At 39.4% G+C, this 22,576-nt stretch overlaps 1 protein-coding gene across 1 annotated transcript in view; it reads right to left on the reverse strand.

Annotated features, from left to right (window-relative positions):
• The window catches only part of PDCD1LG2 (programmed cell death 1 ligand 2), a 35,332-nt gene extending 16,626 nt beyond the window's left edge, over nucleotides 1-18,706 (reverse strand). The window contains exons 1-2 of the mRNA XM_052645394.1: nucleotides 18,643-18,706; nucleotides 10,445-10,750 (exon numbers count right to left, since the gene is read on the reverse strand). Of these exons, the coding sequence (XP_052501354.1) occupies nucleotides 10,445-10,750; nucleotides 18,643-18,694 (358 nt within the window). The 5' untranslated portion in view covers nucleotides 18,695-18,706. The remainder of the gene's footprint in view (nucleotides 1-10,444; nucleotides 10,751-18,642) is intronic.
• Nucleotides 18,707-22,576: the final 3,870 nt, after the last annotated feature.

The following is a 22,576-nucleotide window of genomic DNA, read 5'->3' on the forward strand; positions in this document are numbered from 1 at the left end:
ATCTAGGTTGGTCATAATGTTCCTTCCAAGAACAGTATAGAGGATCCTTAAAGTAGAATTACCATATGATCTGGCAGTCCCACTTGTGGGCATGTATCCAGAAAATATGAAAACTCTAATTTGAAAAAATATATGTATTGGAATGTGCACTACAGCACTATTTACAATTGCCAAGATATGGAAGGAATATAAATGTTCATTGACAGATGAATTGGTAAAGAAGATGTGGTCTATGCATGTGTTCAGTTCAGTTCAGTTGCTCAGTCGTGCCCGACTCTTTGTGACCCATGGACTGTGCAGCATGCCAGACTTCCCTGTCCATCACCAACTCCCGGAGCTTGCTCAAACCCATGTCCATTGAGTCAGTGATACCATCCAACCATCTCATCCTCTGTCATCCCCTTCTCCTCCTGTCTTCAATCTTTCCCAGCATCAGGTTCTTTTCCAATGAGTCAGTTCTTCACATCCAAAGTATTGGAGTTTCAGCTTTGGCATCAGTCTTTCCAAAGAATACTCAGGACTGCTTTCCTTTAGGATTGACTGGTTGGACCTCCTTGCAGCCCAAGGGATTCTCAAAAATCTTCTCCAACACCAAGTTCAAAAGCATCAATTCTTTGGTGCTCAGCTTTCTTTATAGTCCTCCTATCACATCCATACATGACTACTGGAAAAACCATAGCTCTGACTAGACGGATCTGTGTTGGCAAAGTAATGTCTCTGCTTTTTAATATGCTATCTAGATTGGTCATAGCGTTCCTTCCAAGGAACAAGAGTCTTTTAATTTCATGGCTGCAATCACAATCTGCAGTGATTTTGGAGCCCAAGAAAATAAAAAGTCTGTCACTGTTTCCACTGTCTCCTCATCTATTTGCCATGAAGTGATGGGACCAGATGCCATGATCTTAGTTTTTTGAATGTTGAGTTTTAAGCCAACTTTTTCACTCTCCTCTTTCACTTTCATCAAGAGTCTCTTCAGTTCCTCTTCATTTTCTGCCATAACGGTGGTCATCTGTACATGTGAGGTTATTGATATTTCTCCCAGCAACTTGATTCCAGATTGTGCTTCATCCAGCCCAGCATGATGTACTCTGCATATAAGTTAAAAAAGTAGGGTGACCATACACAGTCTTAACATACTCCTTTCCCTATTCGAAACCAGTTTTTTCATGTCTGGTTCTAACTGTTGCTTCTTGACCTGCATATAGATTTCTCAGGAGGCAGGTAAGGTGGTCTGGTATTTCCATCTCTTTAAAACTTTTCCACAGTTTGTTGTGATCTACACAGTTAAAGGCTTTCGTGTAATCAATAAAGCAGGAGTAGATGTTTTTCTGAAAAACTCTTGCTTTTTCTATGATCCAATGGATGTTGGCAATTTGATCTTTATTTTCTCTGCCTTTTCTAAATCCTGCTTGAACATCTGGAAGTTCACAGTTCATGTACTGTTGAAGCCTGGCTTGGAGAATTTTGAGCATTACTTTGCTAGCGTGTGAGATGAGTGCAATTGTGCAGTAGCTTGAACATTCTTTAGCATTGCCCTTCTTCAGGATTAGAATGAAAATTGATCTTTTCCAGTCCTGTGGCCATGGCTGAGTTTTCCAAATTTGCTGGTATATTGAGTGCAGCACTTTCACAGCATCATCTTCCAGGATTTGAAATAGCTCAACTGCAGTTTCATCACCTTCACTATCTTTGTTCATAGAGATGCTTCCTAAGGCCCACTTGAATTTACATTCCAGGATGTCTGGCTCTAGATCACACCATCATCATGAAGATCTTTTTTGTATAGTTCTTCTGTGTATTCTTGCCACCTCTTCTTAACATCTTCTGCTTCTGTTAGGTCCATACCATTTCTGTCCTTTATCAAGCCCATCTTTGCATGCTTGGTATCTCTAATTTTCTTAAAGAGATTTCTAGTCTTTCTCATTCTGTTGTTTTCCTCTATTTCTTTGCACTGATCACTGAGGAAGGCTTTCTTATCTCTCCTTTCTATTCTTTGGAACTCTGCATTCAAGTGGGTATACCTTCCCTTTTCTCCTTTGTCTTTCATTTCTCTTCTTATCCTTGCTATTTGTAAGGTGTCCTCAGACAACCATTTTGCCTTTTTGCACTTCTTTTTCTTGGGGATGGTTTTGATCAATGCCTCCTATACCATGTCACAAACCTCCATCCATAGTTCATCAGGCACTCTTTCTATCAGATCTAACCCTTCAATCTATTTCTCACTTCCACTGCATAATCATAAGGACTTTGATTTAGGTCATACCTGAATGGTTGAATGGTTTTCCTTACTTTCTTCAATTTAAGTCTGAATTTGGTAATAAGGAGTTCATGATCTGAGCCACAGTCTGCTCCTGGTCTTGTTTTTGCTGACTGTATAGAGCTTCTCCATCTTTGGCTTCAAAGAATATAGTCAATCTGACTTCAGTATTGACCATCTGGTAATGTCCATGTGTAGAGTTTTCTCTTGTGTTGTTGGAAGAGGGTATTTGCTGTGACCAAGTGCGTTCTCTTGGCAAAATTCTGTTAGCTTTGTCCTACTTCATTTTGCACTCCAAGGCCAAAGTGTGTGTGTGTGTATAAAATATAACTCAGCCATAAAAAACAATGAAATAAAATTTAAATTAAAAAAACAATGAAATAATGTCATTTGCAGCAACTTGGATGAAACTAGAGATTAGCATACTAATTGAAGTAAGTCAGACAAAGACAAATATGATATCACTTATATGTGGGATCTAAAAATATGATACAAATGAACTTATTTACAAAACAGAAGTAGATTCATAGACATAGAAAACAAAGTTATGGTTACTATAGGGGGATAGGGGAGTGGGATAATTTAGGAGTTTGGGATTAATAGATGCACACTGCTGCTGCTGCTGTTCAGTTGCTAATTCATGTCCGGCTCTTTACAACCCCATGGACTATAGCATTCCAGGCTCCTCTGTCCATGGGATTTCCCAGGCAAGAATATTGGAGTGGGTTGACATGTCCTTCTCCAGGGGCTCTTTCCAACCCAGAGATCAAACTCATGTCTCCTGTATTGGTAAGCAGATTCTTTACCACTGAGCCACTTGGGGAGCCCTAGATATACACTGCTGCTGCTGCTGCTGCTAAGTTGCGTCAGTCGTGTCCAACTCTGTGTGACCCCATAGACGGCAGCCCACCAGGCTCCTCTGTCCACAGGACTCCCCAGGCAAGAACACTGGAGTGGGTTGCCGTTTCCTTCTCCACAGATATACACTACTATATATAAAATAGATGAACTACAAATAGTTACTATATAGCACAGGAAATTATATTCAAAATATGTAATAACCTATAATGGAAAAGAATCTGAAAAAGAATATATATATATATACCACATATCTATATATATATATACACATACATATAAAACTGAATCACACACAAAACTAACATAACATTGTAAATCAACTATTCGTCAATGAAAAAATTAAATATATTTTTTTAAAAAGAACGAGCAAGATCTGAGGGAGAGGTATGAGCCCACATCCTTCATTTATATAACATTAAAGACGTCTCCCCATCTTATTTGGGAAGTGGCTGAAAACACATCATTATCAGCAACACACAATGGGGAAGCTGGACTGAGGGTGATATTCTTAGGAAAATATGAGTAAATTTTAGAATTTCAGAGATGGCAGTGATCTTAAAATTCAATTAGTCCAACTTCCTGAAATGGCAACCCACTCCAGTACTCTTTCTTGCCTAGAAAATCCCATGGATGGAGGAACTTGGTGCAGGCTACAGTCCATGGGGTCACAAAGAGTCGGGTACGACTGAGCCACTTCACTTCACTTCACTTCCTGCTCAACAAGAAGCATCTTCTCCAGCAGCTTTGCTAGATGACTATCTTGACGAAAGTTTCACATGCACTTGGAGACAATGTGTATTCTGTAGTTGTTGGGCATGAGTTTTATATAAGTCAATCAAGATGGCTAATGCTGTTCTACTCTCTTGTTTTCTTTTTGGGTATTCCAGTTATAACAGAGATGAGCTGAAATCTCCAAATATGATTATGGATCTGTTTATTCCTCCTTTTAGGTCTGTCAAATTTTGTTTTATACACTTTGAAGCTATATGGTTAGATGTATACACATTTAGGATTGCTATATCTTCCTGCTGAATTGATTTTTTTCTATCATTATGAAATGTCCCTTTTTCTCTTTAATATTTTTTTTCTTGATATTGGTAACCTACTAGATAACTAAGTTTTGGTTAAATATACTTACGAATGGAAGCTCCTACTTCCAGAAGTGGTCCTTGCAGTGATTAGACAATAAGAAAGTTAAACTTTCATTGGGAAGATTATCTTTATGCCAAGTCAAATTTTGCCTCATGGTAGCTTCAACCCATTGGTACTTACTTGTCTGGTTTAGCAAAACAACACATGGTAAGCATAGTAGTTAAGAACATGGGCCTTGGAGTCCAAAAATTTTGACTAGACTTAAGTGCTGCTTACATAACTTGTCAAGCCTTAAGCCTCATTTGTAAAATAGGCACAGTATTACTTATCCTTAACTGTAGTGTTAGAATGATAAATGAGTTAGGTACCTAGAACGTATTAAATAGTCAATTAGTGCTGGTAATTATTATCTCTTCCTGCTTTCACTAATTGCTGACTTGCCTCACTAGTCTCCATTTGGCTTCTCAGTCTGTTTCAGCCAAAGAATTACTACTTTCTGATTTCAGTATCCACTGGTTTAAATGCTTTCTGTTATCCTGCTATCTCTGACTATATGATTCAAATGTTACTGGCAACTTTAGCATTTCTAAAATAAAGATAAGCTTTAGTATCTTTACTATATATTATAGCACTGTATTATCTACTGTACGTAGTATTATCTGCTTTATCATCATAATGACCATAACTAAGGTGGAAAAAATGTAGTTTTAAATGCCTTAAACTTAAAGAGTCCTGGCAGGTATCTAGCAGTTATTAAAAGAAATATTTTAGGACTGCTCTCGATTGGTCTGTTAAATGACCTGGAGAGGAACATCAGGTTAAACAGTTTGTAATTCCCAGGAGCTTTCCCACCCCTCAAAATTCAGGATATTGTTTTCTTCTCAGGCTTTCCTTATTCCCTTCTGTTTCCCCAGGGAGAAAAGACAGAGCAGAGATTTAGCCTCATTACTAAGTTATTTTAGCAAATGCTTTTTTCTGGGTCTAGAAGCTCAATGTACAGACATCATTTCACTACTAAGATGTTTCTCTTGGGCTGTCTCCTCCCTTTGCTGTTTGTCTTCCCCTTCTTAGGGTGAAGGCTGTTTCTCTCTATGCTGCCTTCTTCCTCCACCTTTTGATGAAGTTGTACTCTATCCTGGGCCTTTCTGTTGATTTAAAGAAATTCTGCCAAGCCTCAGCCTGCTCAGGCCTTCAGGATGGTTTGGCCCTTCTGTTCTTAGCTCCTGCTCTGTGTCTGTCTGGGATCCACGCACAGGCCGGTTCTCAGCCACTGTGCTCAGTCCCTGGCTTCTCATGGCTGCTGTGCTCTCCTCTTCCATCATGCTGCCTGGCCTTTCTCTGACAGATATCTAATCTCGGGTTGCAACCAGGCATTTCAAAAACTGCAGCCTTCTGCTACTGTCTTTTATAAACTCTTTAGCCGTGCTATCTGGTGTTTTCTTTCCCTGTCCTTATGAAATCCATCCTCTCTTCACCATATTTATTATGAACTGTTGTCCAGACATCAAAGAAACTATTATAAATCTATTTTCAAGTATATGCCAACAATCAGGCATTTTAAAGACAAACACATCCTTCCTCTAGTCTTGTTCTATTTAAGCACACCCTAACTGAGGTCCCAGATCTCCCCTGTTTCTTTCAGAGACCCCCAATTAGGGCAGAATATCCTTAGGTGCTTGACTTCGACCTCCTCTTTTTTTTCCCTTTTTGCTTGCATTCCTCCTAAAACAATTGTGATGCAGTGTGCCCCCTCTCACATATTATTAAGTTTATTCTTGGAATATTTCATAGGTTTCTATATTGGAAAAATATATAATGTTTAGCATTTTATGAACACATATTTTCAGTAAGGCATTTCACTCTTTCACAAATGTATCCAACATCACCTAGATATCAAAGAAGGTGTCTTTAATACACACCACCATCCACTGAAAAATACAGGGCTTTCCTAGTGGTCCAGTGGTTAAGAATCCTCCTTGCAATGCAGGGGACACCCGTTCGATCCCTGGTCTGTGAAGATCCCCCATGCCGCAGAGCAACTAAGCCCGTGAGCCACAACTACTGAAGCCCATGTGCCTGGAACCTGTGTTCCATAATAAGAGAAGCCACTGCAATGAGAAGCCCACACACCATAACTAGAGAAAGTCCACATATAGCAACGAAGATCCAGTGCAGCCAATAAATAATAAATAAATAAATTTATAAAAAAAGAAAAATACATATATTCTACTCTAATGGTCAGAACTTTTCTTTTTATTAATATTCCTTAAATATCACTCTACACTTCTACACTTCTACAGAATTTTATCCTAATGCAACATCTTTGATCACTCCTTTGTGGTTATCCTTTTGTTTCTTTGCAGCAACAAAAATGTATAGCTATTGAAATTAATTTTTTTTCTTGTGACCATGAGGCTTTAAGTGTTCAAATTGTTATTCAGCATTGAGGTCTAATTTCCATTATTATCAGCACATGTAAAATCAAAACAAATATTATGAATATTGACAATTATTAAACATAAGAAAAGTTTACTGGAAATGTATCTCTTAATGGGATGGATGGGATTCTCATTTTCTACCTGTGCATGAGGATGCAAATGACTTAACAGTTGGAATGAGACAAACTTCAGAATCAATTCTATTTCTGTTTTTCATTTTTTGTAGCTATAAGGGCTAAGGAATCTTGCTCATATGAATAAATAGGTGGGCATGGAAGGAGTTCAGTTATAGTAATATTTCATTCTTTGAAAGCCTTATGGTTTATACAACAAAAGTACTTCATTTTTTTTTTTTATTAGCTATTAACTCTATTAGGGACTACTTCAGTTTTGCTGAAAACAGAGAATTTGATACTTCCTGGTTTGCTGAAGGATTTGTTAGCCATTACAATTTGGTAAGATATCAGTATTTCCAGTCATTCTTTTGTTTGGCACTGTGTAAGTTTTCACACGTCAGAGCAAAGCATTATATTCATGATGGGTGAGAGGTAGGCTTTATATGAAATGTGTAAAGCAAAATTAAAAGAGGAAGTGTTTTAGGGGAACCCCAAGAGCCTTGCCTGCAAGGCACATTCTCAGGCACAGTCAATTTAGGGAAAGAGTATTTGAAGAAGATGAAAATCTAGAAACTAATTTCCTAAAACTGTCTATGTGTATGCATCCCATAGAAAGTCTTTGTGATCCCATATGGTCTAGCTGGACTGGAGAAGGCAATGGCACCCCACTCCAGTACTCTTGCCTGGGAAATCCCATGGACAGAGGAGCCTTGTAGGCTGCAGTCCATGAGGTCACTAGGAGTGGGACAAAACTGAGCGACTTCACTTTGACTTTTCACTTTTATGCATTGGAGAAGGAAATGGCAACCCACTCCAGTGTTCTTGACTGGAGAATCCCAGGGACGGAGGAGCCTGGTAGGAGGCCGTCCATGGGGTCGCACAGAGTCGGACATGACTGAAGCGACTTAGCAGCAGCAGCAGCAGCAGCATAGTCTAGCTGGACAATCATTAAAGGTATAAGGGATTAATAATTAATTATTTAAGGTTTGAGTCATCCTGTCACACCATCCCTGATCTAGGTGAGGAAGCAGGCAGAGTGCCTTTCCATGCATGAGGGACACCTCTCAGCCAGAGCAAGAAAGACTGGGACTGGTATCAAATTGCCCAAAGATCCTACATGCATTAAAGCATGCCCACAAAGATCAACAAACATGGGGCAGTGATTTCGGGGTGCAGATATCCAAGGACACTAGGAGATCGTGAGGATGTTGAGCTCTCTCTCTTCCCATTGATTAAACTCAGACTAACATCAATGTCTGGAGCTCCTCCCAGCTGACTGTAGAAAACGCAGTAAAGGTAGGAGGTTACATCCAGGCTGAGGGCTTTCTTGATGATTCACTGTTAGTTGATGTGTAAGAGGGCACTATCCTTGTGGGAACTGAGGGTCTTTGAAGCAAATCTCTGGACACCCATCATATGCCAGGCATCATGCTCAGTTTTTTATGTTATCTCTTTTAATTTTTATAGTAATCCTATGTGGTACATGCTACTATTGCTGCTGCTGCTGCTAAGTTGGGTCAGTTGTGTCCGACTCTGTGCGACCCCATAGACGGCAGCCCACCAGGCTCCCCCGTCCCTGGGATTCTCCAGGCAAGAACACTGCAGTGGGTTGCCATTTCCTTCTCCAATGCATGAAAGTGAAAAGTCAAAGTGAAGTTGCTCAGTCGTTTCCGACCTTTAGAGACCCCATGGACTGCAGCCTACCAGGCTCCTCTGTTCATGGGATTTCCCAGGCAAGAGTACTGGAGTGGGTTGCCATTGCCTTCTCCAGCTACTATTGCTATTCTTTGACAAATAAGAAAAATTCCAGATTAGGATAACCTCAGATATTCAGATGACACCACCCTTATGGCAGAAAGCAAAGAAGAACTAAAGAACCTCTTGATGAAAGTGAAAGGAGAGTGAGAAAGTTGGCTCAAAACTCAACATTCAGAAAAGGAAGATCATGGCATCCGGTCCAATCACATCATGGCAAATAGATGGGGAAACAATGGAAACAGTGACAGACTTTATTTTGGGGGCTCCAAAATCACTGCAGATGGTGACTGCAGCCATGAAATTAAAAGATTCTTGTTCCTTGGAAGAAAAGCTATGACCAACCTAGACAGCATATTAAAAAGCAGAGACATTATTTTGCCAATAAAGATCCATCCAGTCAAAGCTATTGTTCTTTCAGTAGTCATGTATGGTTGTGAGAGTTGGACTGTAAAGAAAGCTGAGCACTGAAGAATTGATGCTTTTGAACTGTGGTGTTGGAGAAGACTCTTGAGAGTCCCTTGGACTGCAAGGAAATCCAACCAGTCCACCCTAAAGGAAATCAGTCCTGAATACTCATTGGAGAACTGATGCTGAAGCTGAAATTCCAATACTTTAGCCACCTGGTGAGAAGAACTGACTCATTGGAGAAGACCCTGATGCTGGGAAGGATTGAAGGCAGGAGGAGATGGGGATGACAGAGGATGAGGTGGTTGGATGGCATCACCAACTCAATGGACATGAGTTTAAGTAAGCTCCGGAACTTGGTGATGGACAGGAAAACCTGGAGTGCTGCAGTCCATGGTGTCACAGAGTCGGACACAACTGAGCGACTGAACTCAGACTGACTGATGAAAATCGAAATAACCCACTCAAGGTCACAGGTGAAAACAACATTCACCCTCATTCTAATTATACCAGTTTGTCCTTCTGTATTCCAGATTGTAAAATTACACCACAGCTGTCAAGGTCAATGGTCTTTAGGGACCAAAATTCGGAGACTCTCCAGAAGACGGAACAGATCCTCTGAGGTCTAGCGGCAGAGGAAAACTGACATAGTTTACCTCAGAACAGTTAGTAAAGGCTGAGACACACAAGCTGATTAACAGAGCCAAATCTACTTTACTATAGTAGTTATGTCTTTCCTCAAGTGACCTTTTCCAGAACAAACAGCAACTTGAAGATTCTCTTCTGATTTAGGTTCTTGGCTCGTGTTGTGGTGGAGAGAGCCCTCAACTCAGAGGAATGGAGACAGCTACTGAACTGGCTCCCTCAGGCTACCCATTTCAGTTCTCTGAACTTCAGCTGTTCCTGTGCAATAGATAAGACTGAGGCTAGAGTAGCATTTCCCAAACATTTTAGTCTATGACCCAGAGTGAGAAAGAATTTATTATACTACAAGCCAAGATGCACACCCACATGCACGCACACACACACACACACCCTCTGAAAAAGTTTGTGATGCCCTGATATATTCAATTCTATTCATTTGTTAATTTTATTGGTAAAGAACCCACTTTTGTCACTCTTTAAACTGATATTTTAAACTTTTAATGGGTGGCAAATCATGGTTTAAAAAACTCTGGACTCTGAAAGAGTAGTATAATATCAAGCCAATATCGTTCCTGTGAATTAGGCAAAACATAATTTGGTACCCTCCCAACTTACAGGGAGTCATTTTCCTGGCTTTCTCTATATCCGTTTTATTCCCTCTACCCCATTTACCCTCACCTCCATTGCTTTATACGTAGATATGAAAAACTACTTCTGAGCAGGTGCTTTTGTCTTCTCTGAGGTAGCTTTTTCTGTTAATAATCATCATCCCAGTTTTTGCTTGGCTAGCTTCAGTGGACTTGTTACTTGCAACTAATAGGTCCTGCATTGGAGAGGCGCCTCCGTGGATTCCAGGCCCTGAAAGTACTCACCTTTGACTTTCAGTGTCAGGTACTTGTAGTCCCAGGCAATCCCATAGATGATCAGGCAGCGGTACTGCCCTGCATCCTTCAGCTGGATTCGGGGGATGAGGAACAAGGCCTTCCCCAGGGGCAGCTGCTCCTCCAGCAAAGTGGCTCTTTCACTGAGCAAGACTGTATCATTTTCCACTTTTTGCAAACTGGCTTTTAAAATTCCGAGTTCCACAGGACCTCCAGTGTCAAAATCACACTCCAAGGTCACATTGCTGCTGTAGTCTACCATGTACATTTCCTTTGGGACGGTCACTGTGAACAAAGCTGAACAGAAAATAAGACATTCTCCCACTGTCTGGCTTCACATTTCAGTTCTGTTCAGAGTGGGGGAGCTGAGGAGACCCATATAACCTTGGTTTCCCAGGAGACACCTATCATTATCTGGGCATTTGCAGAAGTTCTTTTCTATCCCTTGCCCCATCCACTTTGCGGAAGAGTGTAATTCTTGATCCCTGCTGTGAGGTAGTTCTTGCCTCTCAACACTCGTCACCTGTACAGCTGACTGGCCTCCCACTGCTCCCATGATCCAAGCTCATTTTCTTTATATGGATCAAATTACATCATTCCCTGCCAAATTTTACCTCCTCTCAGCAGAGATAGTAATAATAACAACTATCAACTGTTGAATTCTTACTAGGTGGTGGGCCTCTGCTAACACATGATTTCTTTTAGTCTCCCCAGCAAGCCAATGAGGTAGAGCCATCTTCTTTTTAGAAAATGAAACTGACACAGAATGGTTAAACAACTTGCCTAAGATTGCACAGCCAGGATCAGACCTAGGTATTGCTAAGTTCAAGTGCTTTTGACCACTACGTCATACAAGCCCACTGTAGAAATGTCTTTTCTACTAATACTTAATGTATATCTACCATGTGTCGGCCACTGTTCTAGACTCTAAACCATATCATTCAATACTGAAAATGCAACCATAAAATACACATAATTATTACTGTTTTATAGTTGAAGAAACTGGGTCAAAGAGGATGCACAGTTGTTTCAGGATGTACAATTAGTAAAGTTAAATTTCAGAGCCAGTCAGATGGTTGACTTCAAAATCTATAGTTTTTGAAACAGTAGCTCCCCAAATGTGAGGCATATACCTCAAGAAGTATGCACAATGATTTTAGATATGAAAGAATCAAGGCCCAAAGGGAGTTGGGTTATTCAGAGCATTTATTCCCTCTTCAATTCTATTTCAATCTTTCAAATTACATACAATTTGCAACTAGACTTTCACATTTCTAACAATAGTTATTTTTCCTTTTAATAAAACAAGAAGCGCTCAGGCAGATATTATCAGGAGACTTTAAAGCACCACTTTACTTTTATTGCATTTATTTTTGCTCATATCTTCTATTTACTAGTATCATTGATACTGGTTTTCCATTTACCACAGGGGTAGATTGTTTTGTTCAAAAAATAAAAGCTCAGTTGATTTTAGATAATTCTATAAAAACAATAGTGCAAAGAGTAGTCAAACCTGGCAAAACTAATGAAAGTAGTGTATGCATGAATAACTTGTGAGAGACCATACAAAATTACGCTGTTTCCATCAATAATAAATGGGCAGTCATTAAGACTGTGTGTACGATCTCAAAGTAGCTTCTGAATTATGGCAGAAGATTAGATCAAGTTATGTTCAGTAGGACTTGCTTCATTAATCCATTCATTTAATTAATTCAAAACTTTCATTTAACAAATATTTGGGGATGGCTTCTAGAATATGCTGTAAAACATAAAACATAGTATGAAAAGAGCTTGGGATTTAGTGACAGATGAACCTGGGTTCAAATTCTGAGTGTATCCAGATTATGAACCCTTTGATCTTGATCACGTCATTAAACTTCTATGAGTCTCGGCCTCTTTATCTGCAAAGGTCCAAGATTAAATCTACCTGCCAGCAGTGTGGTGAAAACTAGATAAACAGCACAAAATGGCTTATTTTGGCAGGTAGTAGGTAATCAGCAAACATTGGTTCCTTTCTTTTCTACCATGCTTTAGTTCTTGAGAAAGTGGTATTCTGACCATCCTGGACAACAGATTTCACGTAAAAATAGATAGGGGGTTTTTAGTTGCTCGAATGATTCACATTGAAATTCTCTTCTGACTGGAGTTTTTCCTTCTACCATCCTGAAAATCTTTGAAGGCAGTGCAGGTTGAATTTGTTTTGGTGTCTCCAGTGCCTAGCACATACTAAATTCTAGTTAAAGGTTTAACATATAAGTAACAAAAAGGAGGAGAGGAAGAGAAAAAAAAGGACGAGCCTACCCATATTTGCAAAGAGTAGGACATGACTGAGAGACTGAGTATGCATGCAACCATATTCACTTCTGTTTTCCTCTCATCAAACTTCATTTTGCCCTAAATTGCACAAACTGGCATTCTTAATCACCACCCAATGTACCTGTTGGTGTAGTGCGCAAATATGAGTTTTATTAAAAATAAGTAATGAGTTTATATCTTTCTTCCAAACCCTGTTTTAACCACAACTAGAAAATGAACGTGCCTTTCTAACAGAAAGGAGTTCACATCTGCCTGGTATTTTTTGTACAGAATGGGTTTGGGCGGTGCTTCTGTATAAAACGTTAATTAAGCTTGCATTTTTTTGGCCACATTGAGAAGACTCTGGGATGATACATGTGAAAAAAGACACTGTGCTTCTAAATTTCCCACATGATTCCATTTTGTGGAATGCCCTGAACACTTGTAATAACTCTCTCCCAAGTCTCCATAATAGGATACTCTTAAAAGTAGATTCCTAGAATCATCTCCAAATATTTGTTATTACTACCTGTTATGAAATATACTCTGCCCTGAAGGGTAAAATATTTATTTATTCACTCGTCAAATATGTATTAACTATCTTCTATGTGCCTGGTTTAGAAATTTATACTACTTTGACTTTCTTCATAGTACTTCCTTCTCTTTTATTATACAATAAAAGAAGAACAAGCAACAAGATAAAACAAGAAAGAGGGAAGAGAAATGGGGATTGCAGGGAAAGTTAGTTGCTGAGTCTGGGATTTAACAAGAATCAGAGGACTTTGGTGTAGTCTCTATTGGATTTATTTAGCAGGTTTACTTACCACACTTACACTTTCTTCTCGTGAGAGAAGGAACACCTGTAACTTCCTCTGGAACTCCCCACAGCATAGAGCAGAACTCCCCTCTTCACTGTCTGGGCCTTTGACAAAAACCCATTTTCTGCTTGCTTTTCCCCTCTGCCTTCTATAGAGTGTATGTGTATATACACACATGGAACCCTGAAGCATAAAGTGTGCTATCTCTCAGGCAGGTGACATTTTCCAGCTAACATTCACAAGAGGAAAGGGCAATTGGCAAACATGAGTCATGTATCTGAGTCGCTCAGAATAACTAGAAGATTGTTAGTTGGTCTAATTTTGCCACAATTGAAGTTTTTAAGATATGCAAAGCTTTCAGCTTGATTACTTGATATAAAATGATAAGTTTAGGAATGCAGTACACTTTTGCAATCCTCAAGTATTCTCGAAAGTGAAAGTGAAGTCGCTCAGTCGTGTCCGACTCTTTGCGACCCCGTGGACTGTAGCCTACCAGGCTTCTCTGTCCGTGGGATTTTCCAGGCAAGAGTACTGGAGTGGGTTGCCATTTCCTCCTCCAGGGGATCTTCCTGACCCAGGGATCGAACTCAAGTCTCCCACATTGCAGGCAGACGCTTTACCCTCTGAACCATCTTATTGTAAATTACAGAGGAAATCAAAACACTCTTGCAAACAGTTCTGTGAAGAGGTTTTTCTCAAGCTTGGCTGCATATTAGAGTCACTAATGAGAGGGCCTCAACCTTAGCCATAGTTGGTATCAGCTGGGAAGCTTTTAAAACATACTAATGCTCAGACCCCAATTTGTATCCTATAAAATTAAATTCTAATCATTTTGTGAGGCCAGCATCAACTAAAAATAATTTCCTGGGAGTTTCTAATGTGCAAGGAGCATTGAGAAACCATTCAAAGTGTTGTTCTCAGTTTTCTTAGGCAGCTAGTTAGGAATGCAGAATCTCAGTCCCTTCCCAGGACCTAGAACCTGCATTTTAACAAGGCTGGGGGATTCAAATGCATATTAACATTTAAGAAACAGAGTTATAACACTGGTTTGTATTTGGTCTGTTGTGTAAGATAGAGTAATAGTTAACACTTATTAAACACAATGAACCAGACACTAGGCTAAACTGTACATCTCATTTGATGTCCCCAAAGCTGCAAGACTGGAGTCACTGCACTCATTTTACAGACGGGGAAACTGAGGCTTAAAGAAAAGATACAATTCGCCCAAAGTAAAAAAGTGGGAGCCCATGGAGTTGGAATTCACATTCATATCTCTGTGCCCTGAAAGCCTGTACTTCTAACAGATATGACTATATATCTACTGACCTGTGTATACTATATACATTAATGAAACAGATATACTTTTCAGCTTTATACTAAGTAAAAGACATTTGTGTTCTATTTCATATGTCACATGGTTACAAAACTAAACTTCAACGTAACACTGAACTCCTGATGCCATCAGAGAGACACTGGAGAACACTGGAAAAGTTTCCACAACTGCAAAACTAAGCAGACAAAATATTCATTTGGTCATCTTGACTAAATTAAAGGGTGAAGGACATGGCGACAGCATGAAAAAATAACACAAGAAGGTTCTTTAGACAGATGAAAATAGCTGGCTTGAGTAATGCTAGAGCCTTTTTGAAGGTTCTTGGGAGAAGTTTGCATTTTATTTGCAATCCGGAGTCAGCACCTGTCATATCTCCAGGAAACACAAAACAATTTATTTGCATTAACTCCCAAGATAGCTTCCTCTTTAAGCTAATTTTATACTTTTCTTCTGCATTAACAGAAACTTAAATGTTTACAGACTTCCTACCTAAGGGATTTGAAAAGTGAGGATGGGGCTAGGCAGGGAGGTGAGAGGGCACTGCTTTACACAGCCAGTCTTCAGAAAACTCTAGTTCCTGGTTCCGGACAGATGCTGCTCTGGACACCTGACTCATGCACTCCTCTTTGCAAGAATGCTGCATGAGACATCTTGTCTACTTGAAATCCCTTCCCCAACCTGATTCTTCTGCTTTGTATATCTCAGGGGTCAGCAGATGTAGTTTTGAAGGCCGGCTATAACCTAGACAGAATGACCCAGGGTGTGGTCCCTGTCCTAGAGTGACATCAAGCATCACCATGGCCATGTGCCTCCTGGGTTTTATTCTTCTCAGATGGACGAAGAAAGAGGGAAACATCAATGAGAGACATAAGACTGGGGTTACTTTTTCTTCCAAGACATGACAAAGTACAAAAATAAATATTTTTCTTGAATGTGTCTAGGTTACAAGATGTCCTTAGGTTTTGAAATGAAAATATAAGAAAAAAAACTGAACTACAATGCTATAGTAATAAGAGAGTGGTGTAAGTGAAAGTATATATACATAGATCAATAGAGCAGACAGAGGATCCAGAAAAAGGCTCACACAATAAGAGCTAATTGACTTTTTTTTTACAAAGGTGCAAAGGCAATCAATGGAGAAAAGACAGTCTTTTCAACAAGTGAACAAATGGGGCTGGAGCAACTGGATGTCCATATACCAAAAAGAAAAATCCCAATCTATACTGCACAGTATACAAAAACACATGTAAGAATTAAAGATTTTAAAATTAAAAAAAAAAGAAAAGAAAATAAATAAAGGCAAAAAAAAAAAAAATCAACTGAAGGTGGATGGCAAACCTAAATGTAAAATGTACAACTATAAAATGTTTAGAAGAAAACCTAGAAGAAAATCTTTCAGGTCGTGGGTTAGGCAAAGAGTTCTTAGATATGACTAACCATCAAAGAAAAAAATCTGATAAATTGGATAGCTTCAAAATTAAAATCTCTCCTCTGCAAAAGACACTGTTAAGAGAATGAAAAGATGACTAGGAGAAAATATTTGTATATCACATATCTGATGAAGAATTTGCATCCAGAATACATAAAAAAACTCTCAAAACTAAAAAATAAGAAAATAACCCAATTAAAAATGGTCAATGATTTGATATGCACTTAAGAAGATATATGGATGGGCAATAGGTACATGAAAATATGCTTATCATTACCAGATACTAGGGAAAGGCAGATTAAACCACAATGAGATACTTCTGTACACCTATTAGAATGACTTTAAAAACAAAAATGGCAATGTCAATACCAAGTGATGTCAAGATGTGGAACAACTGGAACTCTCATACTTTACTGGCAGGAATGCAAAAACAGTATAGATACTAAGAACATCTTGATGGTTTCTTATAAAGTTAAATATATACTTAATGTATGTCTCAGCAATCCCACTCCTAGGTATTCACCCAAGCGAAATGAAATGCTATGCTTCCACAAAAACCTATATACAAATGTTTAGAGCAACTATATTTATAATTGCCCAAAACAGGAAACAACCCCAAAGCCCCTCAACTGGAAAATGAATAAACAAAATGTGGTGCGTACATACAGTGTGATACTAATCAGCAACAAAAAGAAATGAACTACTGATTCATGTAACAATATGGATAAATCTCAAATGCACTGTGATACATGAAAGAAGCCAGACAAAAGGAATGTCTAAAAATGATCCCATTTATATAACATTCTGGAAAATTTAAAACTGTAGGCTAGAGCTGGGGGACAGTTGAGGGGTGGTTTTTGCTTGGAGACAGAACTGTTCTGGGTCTTGCTTGTGGTAGTGGCTATGTGACTATGTGTGTGCACGTGTGCTCAGTCATGTCCAGTTCTGCGGCCCCATAGACTGTAGCCCACCAGGCTCCGCTGTCAATGGACTATCCTGGCAAGAATACTGGAACGGGCTGCCATTTCCTATTCTAGGGCATCTTCCTGACCCAGGGATCAAACATATGTATCCTGCATTGGCAGGTGAATTCTTTACCATGAGCCACCTGGGAAGTGGCTATATGATTATGCATATGTCAAAACTCATAGATGCTTTTATTTTAAAAAGTATAAATTTTTATTTTATGTCAATTTAAAAGTTAGTAATTTAAAAATGAAAATATTTTCGGATAGCTTTTCACTTCACACTTTAAATTATTTTGCAGATAACACAGTAGACCATCCACAGAGCATTCATATAAGGAAAGAGTTAATTTCACACCTGTGTCTAAAAATCCCAGCTGGGCAGGGTCCCTTAGGAAGGAAATATCAAGTGTTCATTTAGCTGCCACTGCAAGGCAGGGCTGGAGTAAGCAGAATATTGGGGTGTTCTCCAAAGACGGCCCCAAGTCAATGACTCTAGTGCCAGACCCTGCTGGGCAGCCCAACGGAGGGGGAGGAATGCTACTGGGATCACCTGGAAGAGAGGGGAAAGCTCCTCAAAAAGTTATCAGTGCCAACAAAGGCATTCTTTCTCAGTCAAAGGCAGTATGTTGGATGACTTCCCATGGGATTGGGCCTGCTATTACAGAGGACCTAATTCCCTGTGTCCATCTCTGTCTTCCTCTCTTACATACTGGTGTTCACCACTATAAAGCGCTCATGATCCTGACTGGACACGTGAATGGTCTGAACTGCCTTCCTCAGGACAGTGAAACTCTGAAACTGCTTTCCTCCTTGCCATCTATGCCCTCAAGCAGAGTATCTTTCTTCAAAATCCAAAGGCATAGCCTAAGGTTCATTTTCCATTTAGATGCAAGGAAGACTCTGATTTCCCAATTCAAGTAATCCACATTAATGTGTGAATGACCAATGGCTGCTATGGTTGCTTTTTAATAGAGAAAGTGTCCCTGACAGAAGAGAAAAGAACAGCTGCTTGGCATCTCATCTTTCAGGACACTTAACCCATGTTCTCTTGGGTCATTTCAGCAATGCATGGTCTGAACGGTCTTGTCATCTTGTTACTATGTTTACTGGAGAGTGGGGATAGATGGACCAATATTATCAGTCCCTGTTTCTGTAAGATAGGAAACAGGTGTGCACAAGCCATCCTGGGCACCATTGTTTTGATTGTGCTTGTCATAGCTGGTAATCACCCTTTCTCTTAAAGAAAGTCTTTAGCCCAAGGACCACATTCTCATCCTCAGCTTCAGCTAGGGGTCATCATCTGTTCCTCCTTCTCAGGACCCTCCCCAGCCTTTGACTTTTCTTACCTTCTGTCTGTTGAAGCTTCAGTCCCAGGCTCAAAATTAGTAGGAGGAACATGTTCTGTACCGGATCTGAAACAGACAATTGAAAGTCTCAGAGCCTTCAGCAGTTTTGCTGGATCTCATGATCTGGTCATTTGCTCACTCCTGAAAACAATGAAATGACTGGTAAACAAATCTTTGTGGAGGCAGTGGACCGTAGTAGAGTAGAGCTAGGAAGAAAAGTTAAAGGCTGATTGCCTAGAGGAGATGAGAGATAGGGTAAGAAGAAGTGAGGCACTCTATCGATCCAAATTAGAAGCTCTTCTTCCTTTTCTTGCAACCTTTTCTGAGTATGAACCAGTCCTCATGACTGGTAACCACAAAAGCTGGTTATCTGCACCTCTTTGTTTCTTCCATAGTTTCAGTGTAGGCCTTTGAAAATCAGTCTTGTTCATCAAATGGATACTGTACACCATCATTTCCAGCTGGACTGCAACTCTGGGAACAGAGCTAGATAGTAGATAAATACTTGCTAGTTGACTGAGCAGGTAAAGTTGTCAAAGCTCACAAACTTTCCCACTTAAGGACTTCTCACAGCTAAAGCAAAAGGGACAGGGTATAACACTGTCAACTTCTTTGTCCTCAAAGAGGCTTTTAAATTTTATTGGCCTTGGAAGCATTTCTTCAAGGGGAATTAATCAGACAGAGGCATACATCTGAATCAGGTAAAAGCAGAGCTGCTCCGAGTACAGTGGAAAGCCAGGAAAGGATTTGGATCAGGAGAATGACATGACCTCATTTACATTTTTAAAAGAGGACTTAATTTTGGTGTAGACAATAGACTACTGTTGTAAAGGACAATGGGATGGGCAAGATTGGAAGCAGAACGATCAGTAAGGAATTTTTTTGCAGAGATGATGATAGTTTAGACCAGAGTAGTGGGGCCAGTGGAAATGAGAGGTAGTCTGCTAAAGGTTTTCTCCATTTATACATTTAAAACACTTACTGAACTTTTAAAATTTGTCCTTTAAATTATTAAAATCTTAACAGCTTTATTGGAGTATAATCAACATACAATAGAGGATTATGTGTGTGTATACATATATATTTAAGACACAGATGATTCAGTGGTACAACTCATGGTTTTTAGTATATTCTACAGAACTGGGCAACCCATACCACTATCCAATTCTGGATCATTCTCATCACTCCAAAAAGGAACCCCATGCCCATTAGCTGAAACTCCCCAATTCTTCTTCCCTCTTCCTCCAGTCCCTGGCAACCACTAACCTTCTTTCTGTCTCTATAAACCTGCTTATTCTGGTTATTTCATATAAATAGAATCATATAATATGTGGTCTTTTGTGTCTAGCTTCTTTCACTGAGGATATTATTTTCAAGACTCCTCTGTGTTGTAATGCATTACCAGTACTTCACTCCTTTTTATGACAAGCTGAGCGCTGAAGAATTGATGCTTTTGAACTGTGGTGTTGGAGAAGACTCTTGAGAGTCCCTTGGACTGCAAGGAGATCCAACCAGTCCATCCTAAATGAGATCAGTCCTGGGTGTTCATTGGAAGGACTGATGTTGAAACTGAAACTCTAATACTTTGACCACCTGATGTGAAGAACTGACTCATTTGAAAAGACCCTGATGCTGGGAAAGATTGTGGGCAGGAGGAGAAAGGGACGACAGAGGATGAGATGGTTGGATGGCATCACCGACTCAATGGACATGAGCTTGGGTGGGCTCTGGGAGTTGGTGTTGTTCACACCACTTCTTTCTTATCCATTCAACATTTGATAGATATTTGAGTTGTTTCCATTTGTTGGCTATAATGCTGCTATGAATGTTCATTTACAAGTTTTTGTGTAGATATGTATCTGAATCACTTGAGTGTACATGTAGGAGTGGAACTGCTTGGTTAAGTGTTAACTCTGTATTTAACTTTTCCAGAAACGGAGAAACTGGTTATCAAATATATGATTTTCAATTGCTCTCTCCCATCGTGTGATTGTCTTTTCAGTTTCTCGACAGAGTTCTTTGAAGCACAGATGTTTTAATTTAATTGTAAAATACAAATTAATTTTGATGAAGGCTAGTTTTGTTTAAAACTTTCTCTTTTAATTGCTTGTTCTTTAGGTGTCATCTCTAAGAAATCATTGCCTAACCCAAGGTCACAAAGATTTACATCTATGTTTCCTTCTGAGAATTTCACAGCTTTAGTTCTTTTATTTACATCCTTAACCCAGTTTGAGTTAATTTTTGTAAATGGTGTGAGGTAAGATTTCATTCATTCATTTGCACATGGACATCCACTTATCTCTGCACAATTTGTTGAAAACAGTATTCTTTTTCCATTGAATTGTCATAGCACCCTCACCAAAAATCAACTGACCTTAAATGCATGGGCTTAGCTTGAAATCTCAATTCTATTCCATTGACATAAATGTCTGTCTTATGTTTGTACCACAGACTGCTGATTATGTGGTAGCTTTACAGTAAGTTTTGAAATCTGGAAATGTGAATCTTCAAACTTGCTTTTCTTTTTTTAAGACTTTACTTTTATTATTATTTGATGTGTGGCTATTCTTGCTCTCTTGCACTTCCATGTGAAATTTAGGAAAAATTTCTCCATTTCCACACAAGAGCAGCTGGAATTTTGACAGGGATTGCACTAAATCTGTAGGTCTATTGGGGAATACAGCCATCTTTATAATACTAAGTCTTCTAATCCATGAATGCAGCATGTTTTTCCATTTATTTAAGTATTCTATATTTTTAAAGAAGATTTGATGGGAATTGCTGACAGCTTGGAAATATAGTTTAACAAGTGTAAATAAATCTAGGAAAATTTCTAGGTTTGGGGCTTGAGTCACTAGGAATGGAGATACCTATTAAAAAGAGAAAAACTAAGAAAGAAGCAGATTTGAGAGCAGAAATCAAGAGCTGTATTTGGAATATCTTTGGTTTGAAATGACTACTTGACTCCAAGTAAAGATGTTTAGTAGGTGGGTGGACAACTGGTGGTCCAAAGTTTAGGGCAGAGATACACATTTGGGAGTCATTAATGCCTAAGTGTTACTTAAAGCCACAGTGCTGCATGGTGTCTCCTAAAGAGAGACAGAGAAGGGACAGTGTCAAAGGACTGAGATATGGGGCATTCCAACATTTCTAGGTCTTTGGGGGGAATACTAACAAAGTGAACTGGGAGAATGAGTATAAAGGCAAATTAAGCATCTCTTATTCTCTATATTCTGATGATTTCACATCGGGAGTCTTGTCGACTCTAGAAGGACTGCCTCCTCAGGATTAGTCATTTCCTAGAGACAGTATGAAAAGGCAAAATGATAGGATACTGAAAGAGGAGCTCCCCAGGTCAGTAGGTGCCCAATATGCTACTGGAGATCAGTGGAGAAATAACTCCAGAAAGAATGAAGGGATGGAGCCAAAGCAAAAACAATACCCAGTTGTGGATGTGACTGGTGATAGAAGCAAGGTCCGATGCTGTAAAGAGCAATATTGCATAGGAACCTGGAATGTCAGGTCCATGAATCAAGGCAAATTGGAAGTGGTCAAACAAGAGATGGAAAGAGTGAATGTTGACATTCTAGGAATCAGCGAACTAAAATGGACTGGAATGGGTGAATTTAACTCAGATGACCATTATATCTGCTACTGCGGGCAGGAATCCCTTAGAAGAAATGCAGTAGGCATCATGGTCAACAAAAGAGTCTGAAATGCAGTAACCTGGATGCAATCTCAAAAACGACAGAATAATCTCTGTTTGTTTACAAGGCAAACCATTCAATATCACAGTAATCCAAGTCTATGTCCCAACCAGTAACGCTGAAGAAGCTGAAGTTGAACGGTTCTATGAAGACCAACAAGACCTTTTAGAACTAACACCCCAAAAAGATATCCTTTTCATTATAGGGGACTGGAATGCAAAAGTAGG

The sequence above is a fragment of the Budorcas taxicolor genome, chromosome 8 (genome assembly GCF_023091745.1).
Source record: "Budorcas taxicolor isolate Tak-1 chromosome 8, Takin1.1, whole genome shotgun sequence".
Lineage (NCBI taxonomy): Eukaryota > Metazoa > Chordata > Mammalia > Artiodactyla > Bovidae > Budorcas > Budorcas taxicolor.